This window comes from Harpia harpyja, chromosome 16, assembly GCF_026419915.1.
Source record: "Harpia harpyja isolate bHarHar1 chromosome 16, bHarHar1 primary haplotype, whole genome shotgun sequence".
NCBI lineage: Eukaryota > Metazoa > Chordata > Aves > Accipitriformes > Accipitridae > Harpia > Harpia harpyja.
The window spans coordinates 4304450-4315962 of record NC_068955.1 but is presented as its reverse complement, the minus strand read 5'-3'; the positions used below and the strand labels follow the sequence as shown (position 1 = coordinate 4315962).

The 11513-nt window shown below is 50.5% G+C and overlaps 2 protein-coding genes across 7 annotated transcripts; both read left to right on the top strand.

The window, feature by feature from the left end:
- On the top strand, window positions 1-4679 carry STMN1 (stathmin 1). The gene is made up of 5 exons (XM_052811457.1): window positions 1-88; window positions 1750-1820; window positions 2608-2780; window positions 3604-3795; window positions 4182-4679. The coding sequence occupies exons 2-5, from the start codon at window positions 1808-1810 to the stop codon at window positions 4248-4250; spliced, it is 447 nt and encodes a 148-aa protein (XP_052667417.1). The 5' UTR covers window positions 1-88; window positions 1750-1807; the 3' UTR covers window positions 4251-4679.
- A 766-nt stretch (window positions 4680-5445) lies between these two features.
- On the top strand, window positions 5446-10908 carry PAQR7 (progestin and adipoQ receptor family member 7). Of its 6 annotated transcripts, none has more exons than XM_052810502.1 (3): window positions 5446-5993; window positions 6991-7105; window positions 9578-10908. In XM_052810502.1, the coding sequence occupies exons 1-3, from the start codon at window positions 5974-5976 to the stop codon at window positions 10655-10657; spliced, it is 1215 nt and encodes a 404-aa protein (XP_052666462.1). In that variant the 5' UTR covers window positions 5446-5973; the 3' UTR covers window positions 10658-10908. The 6 variants fall into 6 exon arrangements, 5 of the variants coding, with proteins under 5 accessions (XP_052666462.1, XP_052666460.1, XP_052666458.1 ...); XM_052810499.1 differs by lacking the exons at window positions 5446-5993; window positions 6991-7105 and adding exons at window positions 7470-8370; window positions 8533-8720; XM_052810500.1 differs by lacking the exon at window positions 6991-7105 and having other exon boundaries at window positions 5538-5993.
- The last annotated feature ends 605 nt before the right edge of the window (window positions 10909-11513 follow it).

Sequence of the window (11513 nt, the reverse complement as noted above, 5' to 3'; positions counted from 1 at the left end):
CGGGGCGGGTCACGTGCCATTGTTTGGCGCTTTTGTGCGCGGCGGGGCGGGCGGGAGCGGAGTGTGGCTGGAGCGGCGGAGCGGGCAGGTGGGTGCGTGGCGGCGGCGGCGGGGCTGCGGGTCACCCGGGATTGGGGTGGGTGTCCGCGATCTTTCGGGTGGTGGAGTAAGGCGGGGGTGATGGTTCATGGAAGTCCGGCGTTCCGTGGGGATGGGCGGCGGTAGTACCGCAGCCGAGGGGATCTGAGGATGGGTGTCAGGGCGAGGGGGGTCGCCGGCGGCTCCGCAGCCGTTTGCGGGCGCTTGGGGAGGGGGTCCCGCCATTGTCTCTTTTGTCCCTTCTCCTCGCGGGGGTCGCGTCCCCGCCCGCCGCCCGCTTCTCGGGCGTCGCGGTGACAAAGGGAAGGGAGACAATGGGCGGGGGGGGCGTCCCTAGCCCACCCACCCCCAAATCCCGCTGGGGAAGGGGGTGTCTATTGTCCCGGGAGCGGGCGACGCTCTGTGAGGGGCGACGCTCTGTGAGGGGCGACGCTCTGTGAGGGGCGACGCCCTACTCGCGGTAGCGGCGCCCCCTCCCCTCCCTGACAGGACCCCGCCATTGTTAGTGGGGAAGGGGCGGCGCCCAGGCGACCGCGCCCCGACGCCATCGAGCTCGGGGACCCGCCGTTGAGCCCCGCTTAGCGGCGGTGGGGCGACGGTCCCGTTTCTTTCCTCCCACCCCCCCCTCGCCCCGGTCCCTTCCCTTTCCCCTTCACTCCGGGGTAGAGGCGGGGGCCCGCACCTGCGGCGGGGGGCGGCAGGTGCCCGGATGTTACCGTTGGCCCCGCCCTCCCTCGAGCCCCCCGCGCGCGCGGGCGGGCGCGCGCGCGCTCTCTCTTTCTCGCGCTCTCTTCCCTCCCTCCCTCCCCGGCGGTTTGAATTCGGTGCGGTTAGGAAGGCGCGTGCGGAGAGGGGGCGGGGCCTGCGCCCGGCCGCGCGACGGCCTCGGCGCTTATTGGTTGGTGGCGGGAGGGGGCGGTACCTCTGGGGGCAGGGTGGGTGCGCGGTCCCAGCGCCGCCCGACCGGGCGGCGCTGGGACCGCGCACCCACCCTGTCCCCGCTTCATTTTCGGCTTAAAACCTGGGGGGGAAAAAAAAAAAAATCCTCCTTTTGGGGTTTTTAGAGCGCTTTGTGGCTTTTTTTTTTAAATTTTATTACGTCCCTTTTTAACAAGGGATGCTGGGCAGCGTGCGTGCTCCCTGTCTGTCGTGATGTGCAGCATCTGGTCTCAGCTGCACAAATAAAATCGAATTTTAAATGAGCTCGCTGCACACGTTTAAGATCCTTTGGTAGCAGCGGGAATCCTAGCTGTACTGTCCTGTTGTGCGCCATATTTTAATTCAGAGAGATGTATCTGCTATGTGCAATATTGGTGAAATATCCGTAGCCCTGTAAGCTGCTGAGTTAATGGTAAAATGGGAGTCTTTGCATATCTTATTTACGGTGGAGTAAAACAGGGACTGAAAATGCCCGACCATACAGTTGTACACACAGATCCTGCAACACCAATAGTAGAGAACTTCTCTGCTGTTCCTAGCCAATGTACATTAGCCTCAGCCCCACAGACTGACTGGAATTACTGACAGCAGTAACCTACCTGACTGTCTTTTGTTCAGCGGGTCTAATTATGCTTAGCAATTTATATTAGGAGTTAGAAGAAATGACGTTCATGTACTTACTGTTCAAAGGTGTGTCTCTTTGTTATCTAGGAATCCAACCGATTGAAGTTCTCCCAGAGTTGGCTTCTGGAGTCATATTTTCTTGGTCATGGCTACTTCTGGTATGTAGTATTATGTACTAAATGCTCTTGTGTCTTTTTTTCTCTTAATTTCCTCAGAAAGAATTTAAAAATCTGATATAGTAAAATAAACTGTCATCACCAAGCTTTTCTCCCATCTCTAGGCTGCTTTTGGAGAAGCTGTTAAAACCGGGTGCTTGTGAAAACATACTGAAAGCCCTCTCAGACTAGGCTGTTAGCAGATGGGCTTCAGCTCATCTGCATGCCATCTGCTCCGTTAACAGAACTGACTATCATCTAGACATCTTGGTGATCAAAACTGGTGTGCTGGTACAACTGACACTGTGCAGGGCTGACGTGCCTGTTGATAGGTGTTTGAAGAGAGAACACTGGCTTACATATTTCTTTGAAAACTGGTTTCATTTCTTGGCTATGTCAGGTCTTAGGCAAACACCTTGAAACTCATCCTCAGACTTGCCGTTGGAGAAAGAGGGTTTTTTTTTTTGTTTGTTGTTTGGGGGTTTTTTTGTTTTTTTTTTTTTTCATTTGAAGTACTGATAAGATTGTTTTCAGGACCCTGGATATTAAAGGCTAAAATAAAATGTCAGGCACTTGGGTGATGTACTATTAAGGAAGAATGCAAACAGAATTGCCTGCCACATTTTTGAATGGCGTTGCTGCTGCTTAAAACAAAACTATTAGCTCAGATGCTAACTGTCTCCTTAAGTGAACTTTGTGGCATTGGATTTTTGAAGGCTATTGTTCAAGTTACCTAAGCCAGTTCCTGGCTTAAAGTACTGTTTGTTTGGTTTTTTTCCCATGTTCCTAGATATTCAAGTGAAGGAACTGGAAAAGCGTGCCTCTGGGCAGGCATTTGAGCTGATACTCAGTCCCCGCTCAAAAGAAGCAGTTCCAGAATTCCCTCTTTCTCCCCCAAAGAAGAAGGATGTGTCATTGGAAGAGATTCAGAAGAAGTTGGAAGCAGCAGAAGAGAGACGTAAGGTAAATTTGAAACAGCTTAAGTGAGCTCTGCTCAACTAGTCTGTGCAAGCTGTGTTGTGTGGTTGTGTTTTTGTTTTTTTTTTTTTTAAATTGTTCCTTGGGATAAGTGATTAGCAGTCTATATTATGGTAAACGGAATATTAATTGAGCTTTGTTGGAATCTCTGGGGCTCTTATGAACCTTTATGGTCTGCAAGGCCATAGCTTTGTTCCCAAAGTGATCTTGAATTGTTACTTGAAAAACTGGGAGAAAATGTTTAGTTGAGAGGGGATGCTCTTTCAGGATGGAGTTGTTTTTCTTGTCTTTAACATCATAACAGATTCATTTTCTCCTAGAAAATGTAGTGCTGAATCAGTAATGAGAAGGTTTGTGAATATGTCTGGCTTGATGTAAGATCTTGCTGTTGAGATGTAGCTTGAAGCCCTTGACCATGCAGAGGCTTACTAGTTGAAGTGCAGCCTCCTGTGTGACCTGAATCACAGTGATTCACCATTCTGAGAAGCGAGAATCTTCTAGGAAAGATCTGTCAATGTTAACGTAAAAAAAAAACCCAACATATTCTTTTTTTCCAGAAAAATCCCATTTAACAAGACTTGCAAGTAATGACAGAAACTTAACTTTCCTGGTAGTTTGTAATGGTGAAAATATGGGTTATGTGCGTGGGGGAAGCACCAGGGAGCTCTGTCCTGCATCACGATGTTACGCTGTTCTCCAGTAAAATAGCAGAAAATCTCTTCTCTCGGGAGTTGTGGGCAACTCGACTGTAGTTGTCTCTGTAGTTCATCTGTTTTATGTTCAAAGCTTGCATCCTCTGTTTTGTTAGTCTCATGAAGCAGAAGTCTTGAAGCAGCTAGCTGAGAAGCGGGAGCATGAAAAAGAGGTGCTTCAGAAAGCAATTGAAGAAAACAACAACTTCAGCAAAATGGCAGAGGAGAAGCTGACCCACAAAATGGAAGCTAACAAAGAAAACCGTGAGGCACAAATGGCTGCTAAACTGGAACGCTTGAGGGAGAAGGTGGGTGTAGAGTCCCTGTTCCCCTTTGGGAGAGAGTTTATCCATGCTCCTTACTGTGAAAACTGGCTAAATAAAGCCAAGTGAGGCGGGGTACTATGAGTAGATGGACATCCTTGGGAGTTCTGTGATAGTCTGATCTTGAAAAATTATCTGCAAAAGACTTTGCAGAAATCCTCCTCTTGGGGGAGAGGGGATGGATGGAGCTACAGCAATGTCTCACTTTTCTCTTAGCAAGCTTCATCCTGTAGCCCCCTTCAGTAACCCGGAGTCACAGGTTCCTGCTGTGAGCTGGGGGGTGGTAAGCAAGCTGGGGCTTGCTGTGCCAGCCTGGAGCCCTGCCTCTCTGCGCCTGGGCAGCTAACTGCTTCCCTGCTGTTGTCTTTCAGGACAAGCATATTGAAGAGGTTCGAAAGAACAAAGAAGGCAAAGACCCTGGTGAGGCTGAAACTGACTGACTTCATTCTGGAAACTGACTCTCTCCCCCTCCTCTAAATATCCAAAGACTGTACTGGCCAGTGGTTTTATCTTTGTTTTTTTTTTTTTAAGTTTCTAGAAACTGATGTAGAACTGTAAAATTAGATCCAAACTGTACACTTTCTTTGGGGGCTAGAGGGGAGACTTTACATGTTTCACTTTTTCTAAAGTGTTGTCTTTCCAGTGTAGCTATCTTCTTGTTGCATCCTTTTCTACTCCAGTGCGCTTGCTACTGGGTTGATGGCTAGTACTGTATCAGCTCTGTAAGACATTTGTGAAAGGAATATGTAGATTACTGTTCCATGCTGAATATCTGTTACACTTCAAAAATCTGACTCTGTCCCAGTCTGCTAAAATACTGCTGTAACTGAGTGACTAAATAAAGCTGCACAGTGCTGTTATCATGAGAATTACTTCTAAAAGTGACATGAGAAACAAAATCAGTTGGCTGAGGTCTGCAACAGGCATCCTTATCCAGTGCTGGGTGAAAAGGTCTGCAGCAGCACTTTTCCTTACATCCATGGGCATGCTGCGTGACTGCCTTTTCCCCTAGAGCACACTCATTGTCTTAATTTTACAATCAGAGCTTTGTTTTGACACCTCAGCAGTTGTCAGCTGTTGTGTCTTTTTGTTAAAAAGAGTTCAGAACCACCTCCTTTTGGATGCTGAGACTTCAACAAACAAGTCCTTGTTACCACATGACTCTGATCTGAGCCTTTTTTTTGGTAAGGGTTTCTAGAAGATGACTTGTGCTATTGAATGGTGACTTGTGTACTGCTTCTGCAGTGTCAGAAACCTGTTCTGTGCTGGGATCGTGAGCCTCCCCAAATTGAAAATGTCCTTGTGGATAAGAATCATTCTGCTGCAGATGTGTTGGGATAGTACACTGTGCCACAGGGCGAGTCTGAAGATAAACTCCTGCCCACAATGAGATGTGTATCATCTATGTTTTTTCTGGGGTGTGCGAAATGGATACAACTGTGCTTGCGCTGTGAGGAAAGATGCTTTTTAGGTGGATTGGGTACAAAGTTGCTGTACTGTATGGGTGCATTAAAAACAAACAAAACAAAACAAAAACCAAACCCTTCCTCTAAGGACATCCACAGGTACTCCTGCTACTCTGCAGCAAAGACAAGGTTGCAATCGGGGTGTGTGAACAGCCACCCAACTTATTCAGTATAAACACTCCGTTCTGAAGTATTTTGCTTTAGTAAGTGCGTTCCCTCAGAGGGAGGAAGCTTTGGGTTTCACAGTTCCTGTTAATGTCAAACACGCGGTAGCACTGGTCTTGGGGAGGCACACTTGGTCCTGTCTTCCCCCTTTTGTGTCCTTGATCTTGAGGCTTGGCTACCAGGTTTGTTTTCAGGTGAACTCCACACCTGGGGCATCTGGCACTGCCTGGGTGACAGACTTGCATCTTCTGAGGATGGAAGAGCTGGTAGGGAAATTTTTTTTTTTTTTTTTAAGGGGCTAATTGAGTCCTGGACCACTTGAGCTGTCTTCTGGGGTTTGCTAAAGAAGGAACCTCAGTTTAGAAAGCTTTCATGCATCATATTAACCACTTTTGATTGCATCAGAGTTGTACTTAACCAAAAGCTGATATTACGTTCTTTGAGTGAAAGAAGAGCAGTGAGATAAAGCCAGGCTTCATGCACAGGAAGGCTGCGATCAGATCCTTTCCCTGAAGGATTTTCAGAAGTGTTAATGATACTTCATCATTTAAGGTAAGAGAGACTGTACTTCTACCTGTTGGGGAGCAACCACCCATCTGCAGTGGGGTCATAGTGTGGTTTTGGGGTTTTTAATGGCGTATCAATGTTGTGTAAGACGAGAGCCAGGGGATGTGGGTCAGGATCCACCCGGGGAGGTGGTGAGGCTGGGGGAATACAGAGCTGCGCTTTGAGACCTGCTACATAACGTGGTTAGGAAAGATGCCGAGTGTCTCTAGTACCACAAAATGGAGGCTTAAGTGATCACTGGATCAGTTCCCATAGACAAGATCAGCCATAATTAGCAATCAAAAAAAATTGGCTCTTCATTTTAATGTACTTCTTTACCTGCTGAGGAAGGACCAAGTGTCCCAAATACTGTGTGTGGGTTTTCCCCAACTTCTCAAGGGGTGGGGGAGGAGGATGACAGCACTGCCAAACCCCAAATGGTGTTAAGAGCAGAGAGAGACGTTAAATGTGAGTTTTTTGACTTGCCAAAGCTGTCAGATCGCAGCTCGGGGCCTTCTGTTCCCTTGTCTCAGTTCTGTTTTATGTGGCTGCCTGTGTTACTCTTAACTGGAGCTTAATGCCCGGGGCCTGAGCTGGGTCTGGTTCCTCTGGGAGCTGCGGGGGGGGGGAATGAGATTGGGGGATGCAGATAGTGAGAGGGTGGTAATGATCTGAGAACAGAGTAAGGGGAGGGGGGAAACTAGCATGGAGGAGATGGTGCTCAGGCAGGAAAACAGTAATGCCCTCTCTGGTAGGGAAAGCTGGACTATGGACAGGTTGCTTTAAAAAAAAAAAGAAAAGGACAAAAAAGCAGCTCTGCAGCTGTATTTCCTAGGCTGGGCAGCCCAGCCCGCGGTAGCAGGTTACAAAATAAGTGCTGGCCCTTGTCACGGGTGCGGTGGGGGCAATGGGAGAAGTAACGATTCAAACCAGCTTTTGGGGCTGGCGGGGGGGGTCGGGACAGAAACCCCACCGGTTTCCTTCATCTCCCCATCTGAGACAGGTCAGTCATTAAGGAGAGAAGCCCAACCCGGATGGAAAACGGCGCATCCTCCGTGCGCTGCCGCCTCCCGGAGCCGGGGACCCTGCCCGGCGGAGCCGCGGGGGGGGGTAAGCGGGCACGGAGGGCTCCGGCGGGGACGGGGGGGGGGAGAAGCCGCGGCAGCCGCCGGTATTGAAGCTGGAGGGGGGGACGGTGCGGAGGTGCAGCCCGGTCCGGCGGGGAGGGGAGCTGCGGTGGGGCTCAGCAAGTGCCTTGGTGGGAAGCGGGGGGGGGGTCCCGGGCAGCAGGTCCTGTCGGGGCACCGGGAGGGGAGGTCAGGGTCCAGGGCCCCAGCGATCCTGACCTCCAGCTGCGCCCGTGTCCTGAAATACACACCACCACCACCCCCGGGGAAAAAAAAAAATATTCCGGGGGGGGGGATCCGTCCCTGGCTGCCCCAGAAGAGGTTTTGGCAGGGCTGGTGCTGCTCTTCTGCCGGGAGGGAGGAGAGGCTGCCCGGGTGTGGGGGCTCGGTGAGCCTGTTCTGAGAAGGAACAGATCTTCACTTAAAAGAAACGTATTTGTGCTCTAGAAGGCTAAATATAGATGCAGGTACGGGAGCAAACAGGCCTGTCAGCAGCTGGGGGCAAGTCTGTATCATTAAGAAAAAATTCAGCAGGATGGGTGGATGCTGCTTGAGAAAAGAAACGCTCTGTAGGATATAACAGGCAATGCTATCGACACCTCGTAGGTGCGTGGAGGTTATTATTCAGGGTACAAGCCGGATTAATGATTTTCAGCACTGCGCAGGATGCGCGCCGTTTGTAACTGAGCGTTGCTCAAGGCTTCATAGCTGGGAAGAGCTTTGCAAATTAAGTCCTGCTGCAACAAGTTTCGGAGGACCTGATGTAAACACCGCTCCCTTTCCTGCCTCCTGCTTGGCTGCTCTGAACGCAGCTTTTCCCGCTGCTTTTGCTGCAGCGTTTCCCTGAGCAGAACCAGGGGTGACTTTCCCGTAGGAATTTGTCTTCTGGCAGCCATGAGGGGGGTCAGACATGGTCTGGAGCTGAGCCCCCTCCCCACGTACCCAGGTGTCTTCGTGGGCAGCAGCAGTCCTGGCACAGAGGCAAGTTCTCCGAGCAGCAGAAGGGCAGTGTTTTCTTCCAAACCGCCCATCGAATTTTGGTCAAAATAGCTTAACCTTGGAAGTTCTGCTTTTGCCCACATCTCCCCGGCAGGACTCGAGGCTGTTTCAGTTCAGTGCAGCAGCTGCAAGTGCGGAAGAGGTTTACGAAGTTAATTTTTCACTGGCTGCCTGCGCATGTTGCAGTGTTACAGGAGGGTTTAAGGAGGCCAAGCGAGGGTCAGGATTGCCCCCTGCGAGGTACTGCCCTGAGCCAGGTGAGTTGTTTTTGGTGTGGGGCCTCTTTAACCAGGTGAGGTGGGGAAAAAAAAACATTCGAGAGGGAAGCTGAGCAGCAAACAGCCAGTTTTTATCTGTGTCTGTGTTCCTCAGCTTCAGGCAGGCATGAGTTACAAACCTCTCTACTCCATTTTGATTAGGAAATTACAGAGATTTTTAAAATAAACAGTTCCAACCCCTCCTCCTCCTGTTCCCAAACTTTGAAGAGCTTTTCCTGTCTGAGCTGTCCCTGAAACGACTGCGCTTGCCAGGAGTTGAGGTGTAAATCAGCACTGCAGCTGGACAGGAGTCAGGCTGTCTTCTTCAGAACTTGTCTGAGCAAGAGCAGGTAAAGAGGGGGGAAATCTCATTTAGAGCATGTTCTGTTCAATATGTTTTTAAGGCTGCCATGACAAGGCAGAACAAGCTAGTAAGGCTGCCTTTATCTTGGTGAGGACAGCAGCTTCAAAACTGTAAATATGGAAGCGCTTGCTCGCAAAGATTACGCTGCTGGACCTCGGTGATGCAACAGGATGAACTTACTTGAGCCGCATTGTTTTTGTGCAAAGCCACATGGAAAATCAGGAGCTGAAAAAAGACAGTAAAAACTCGAAACACAGAAGTTGTGTCTTCTGTTACTGGTGTTACAGTTATTTATGTTCTCGGATGCACCCCTTGTGAGGCAGAGCAGGTCACCTCACTGCTTGTGGGAACGCGGCTCGTTGTTATTTGTAAAGATAGATACTGCAGACAGTTTAAAAGGGGGAAACTCTGGGCTGCTCCTGGAGAGGGAAGTTTGTTTAGGATGTTTAGTTTGTTTAGCAGTTCCCAAACTGCTGGGAGAGGGTGAGCTAGGAACTGATGTGTCCTGGTGTGTTAATTATTGTGTCAATTAACCCTGTACTGGTGTCCTCTACCTCTGTACTCCTCCAGACAGTCTGTCGCTTGTGCAGCATGGGGCACTCCAGGGGTTCTTAAATCTCCCTTCAGCCTCCTTCCTATTACTATTTTTGGTGATTCTTTTGTTTCAGCTATAATGAGGCCGTCCTCCAGTCACACATGATTTTACATATCTTTGAAAAAAAAAAACCAAAACCAGACAAAGCATTTAAACAGCCCCTGCTTGTTGATTTGGGTTGGTTTTTCTTTTTTGGGGGGTAAAGTCACTATTAAACCCCACAGCAAAACTTTCTTTCCATCCCGAAGGTTGTTCTGTGCAGCGGTGTCCTGGAGTTTGGCTGCATCATGGCAACGGTCATCACCGAAAAGCTTAGCCGCCTCTTCATTAACGTGCGGCAGGTCCCTCAGCTGATGGCCCCCCTCTCCCCTTCCACCGTCAGCAGCTCGGAGGTGCCGAAGGTCTTCTGGAAGCCCTACATCCACACCGGCTACCGGCCGGTGCGGCAGACCTGGTGCTATTACTTCTCGACACTCTTCCAGCAGCACAACGAGGCCATCAACGTCTGGACCCATCTGGTGGCAGCACTGATCCTGCTGCTGCGGTTCCAGCAGCTCTCGCAGCGGGTGGATTTTGGGCAGGACCTGCACGCCCAACCCCTCCTCATCATCATTGTGGCGTCCATCACCTACCTGACGTTCAGCACCCTTGCTCACCTTCTGCAGGCCAAATCTGAGTTCTGGCACTACAGCTTCTTCTTCATGGACTACGTGGGGGTTGCCATTTACCAGTACGGCAGCGCTCTGGGGCACTACTACTACGCTATCGAGCCAAGCTGGCACGAGAAGATCAAGGGGTTTTACATGCCGGCGGCCGTCCTGTTAGCGTGGCTGTCCTGCGCCGGTTCCTGCTATGCCAAGTACCGGTACCACCAGTCCGCTTGCCTTCTGAGCCGGCTCTGCCAGGAGCTGCCCTCCAGCCTGGCGTATGTGCTGGACATCAGCCCCGTGGTCCACCGCATCTACACCGCGCCGCCCTCTGAGCGGGCTGACCCGGCCCTTCTGTACCACAAATGCCAGGTGCTGTTTTTCCTCATCGGTGCCTTTTTTTTCTCACACCCTTACCCTGAGAAGTGGTTCCCTGGGAAATGTCACTTTTTTGGGCAGAGCCATCAGATTTTTCACGTGTGCCTGGTACTCTGCACGCTGGCGCAGATCGAGGCAGTGGTGTTGGACTATGAATCCAGGCGACAGATCTATTCCACTCTTCAGGGTGATTTGGCGCATAACTTCTCTGCCCTGTGCCTCTTCACTGTGACCTGCTCTGTCCTCACAGCTGCTTACATGGCCCGGAAGGTGAAGAACAAGTTGAGCTTCAAGGAAGAGTAAGAGCCCTGAAGGAGAAGCAGGTGACCTTACCTGAATGGTTCATCTCCAGCCAGCTGTGGTGATGCTGGCACAGATCTGGCCACAAACTTTGAGGAGAAAAGGAGTGAAATGCTTCAGGAACTAGTGGTCTCTATAGGGAGGGAAAGTAAGAGCTGCATTTTATGCTTTTTTACTTCAGAATTAGTTCCAGCTCGCTCTTAAAATGGTACACTGGTTTAATTCACATGTCTGAATAAACAGTGGGAACAAAATGTTAGTGCTGCAGCTCTGTACTCTTAACAGCAGTGGGCTGGGAAAGGTTCTTGGAAGCTACCAGGTCTCAAAGCAAAAGGTAAGGAGCTGCCATCTGGCCCCCCATTAGTGGTGGCAGAATCTAACCTGTGGAAACAGACTGAGGTGAGCTTGTATAAACCACAAAGAAGGGTAGAACATTTATTTAATATCATTTCAGGCCCCTTTTATATGGCTTAGGGAGTTGTACAGAGCTATCTGTGCAGTGAGAGGACCCTGTCCCTTACCTGGTGAGAGTGTGGGGTTGTGAGAGAGGGAAAAGTGCAGTAAGAGGAGAGATGGAGAGAGTGTGGCTGGGGCTGACATGAGGGAGGCTGAGCCCCAGTGCAGCAACAGGGGCCTCTGCACCCCCTGGGGTGGATGAGGCCCTCTCAGCAGGTGCTGGTGTGTTGGCTGCAATGGTTTGAAGCATGCAGCCTGTGGCTTGTAAAGACAAGACGAGAGGGGCTGGGGGGGGTGTGTCAGGGCTTGGGTTGTTCAGCAAACAGCTGGGCCGGGGCCAGGAGAGCATCAGGGAGAGGAAAAACCCCAGGTGTGTTGTGCTGCTCTCCCTATGACCTGCACA

Coding starts and splice junctions, on each gene's coding strand:
- STMN1 (XM_052811457.1), top strand. Junction 2,781..3,603: donor CAGCAGAAGAGAGACGTAAG/GTAAATTTGAAA, acceptor CTGTTTTGTTAG/TCTCATGAAGCAGAAGTCTT. Junction 3,796..4,181: donor TGGAACGCTTGAGGGAGAAG/GTGGGTGTAGAG, acceptor GTTGTCTTTCAG/GACAAGCATATTGAAGAGGT.
- PAQR7 (XM_052810502.1), top strand. CDS start 5,974: ATGATACTTCATCATTTAAG. Junction 5,994..6,990: donor ATGATACTTCATCATTTAAG/GTAAGAGAGACT, acceptor CATCTGAGACAG/GTCAGTCATTAAGGAGAGAA. Junction 7,106..9,577: donor CCGCGGGGGGGGGTAAGCGG/GCACGGAGGGCT, acceptor TCCATCCCGAAG/GTTGTTCTGTGCAGCGGTGT.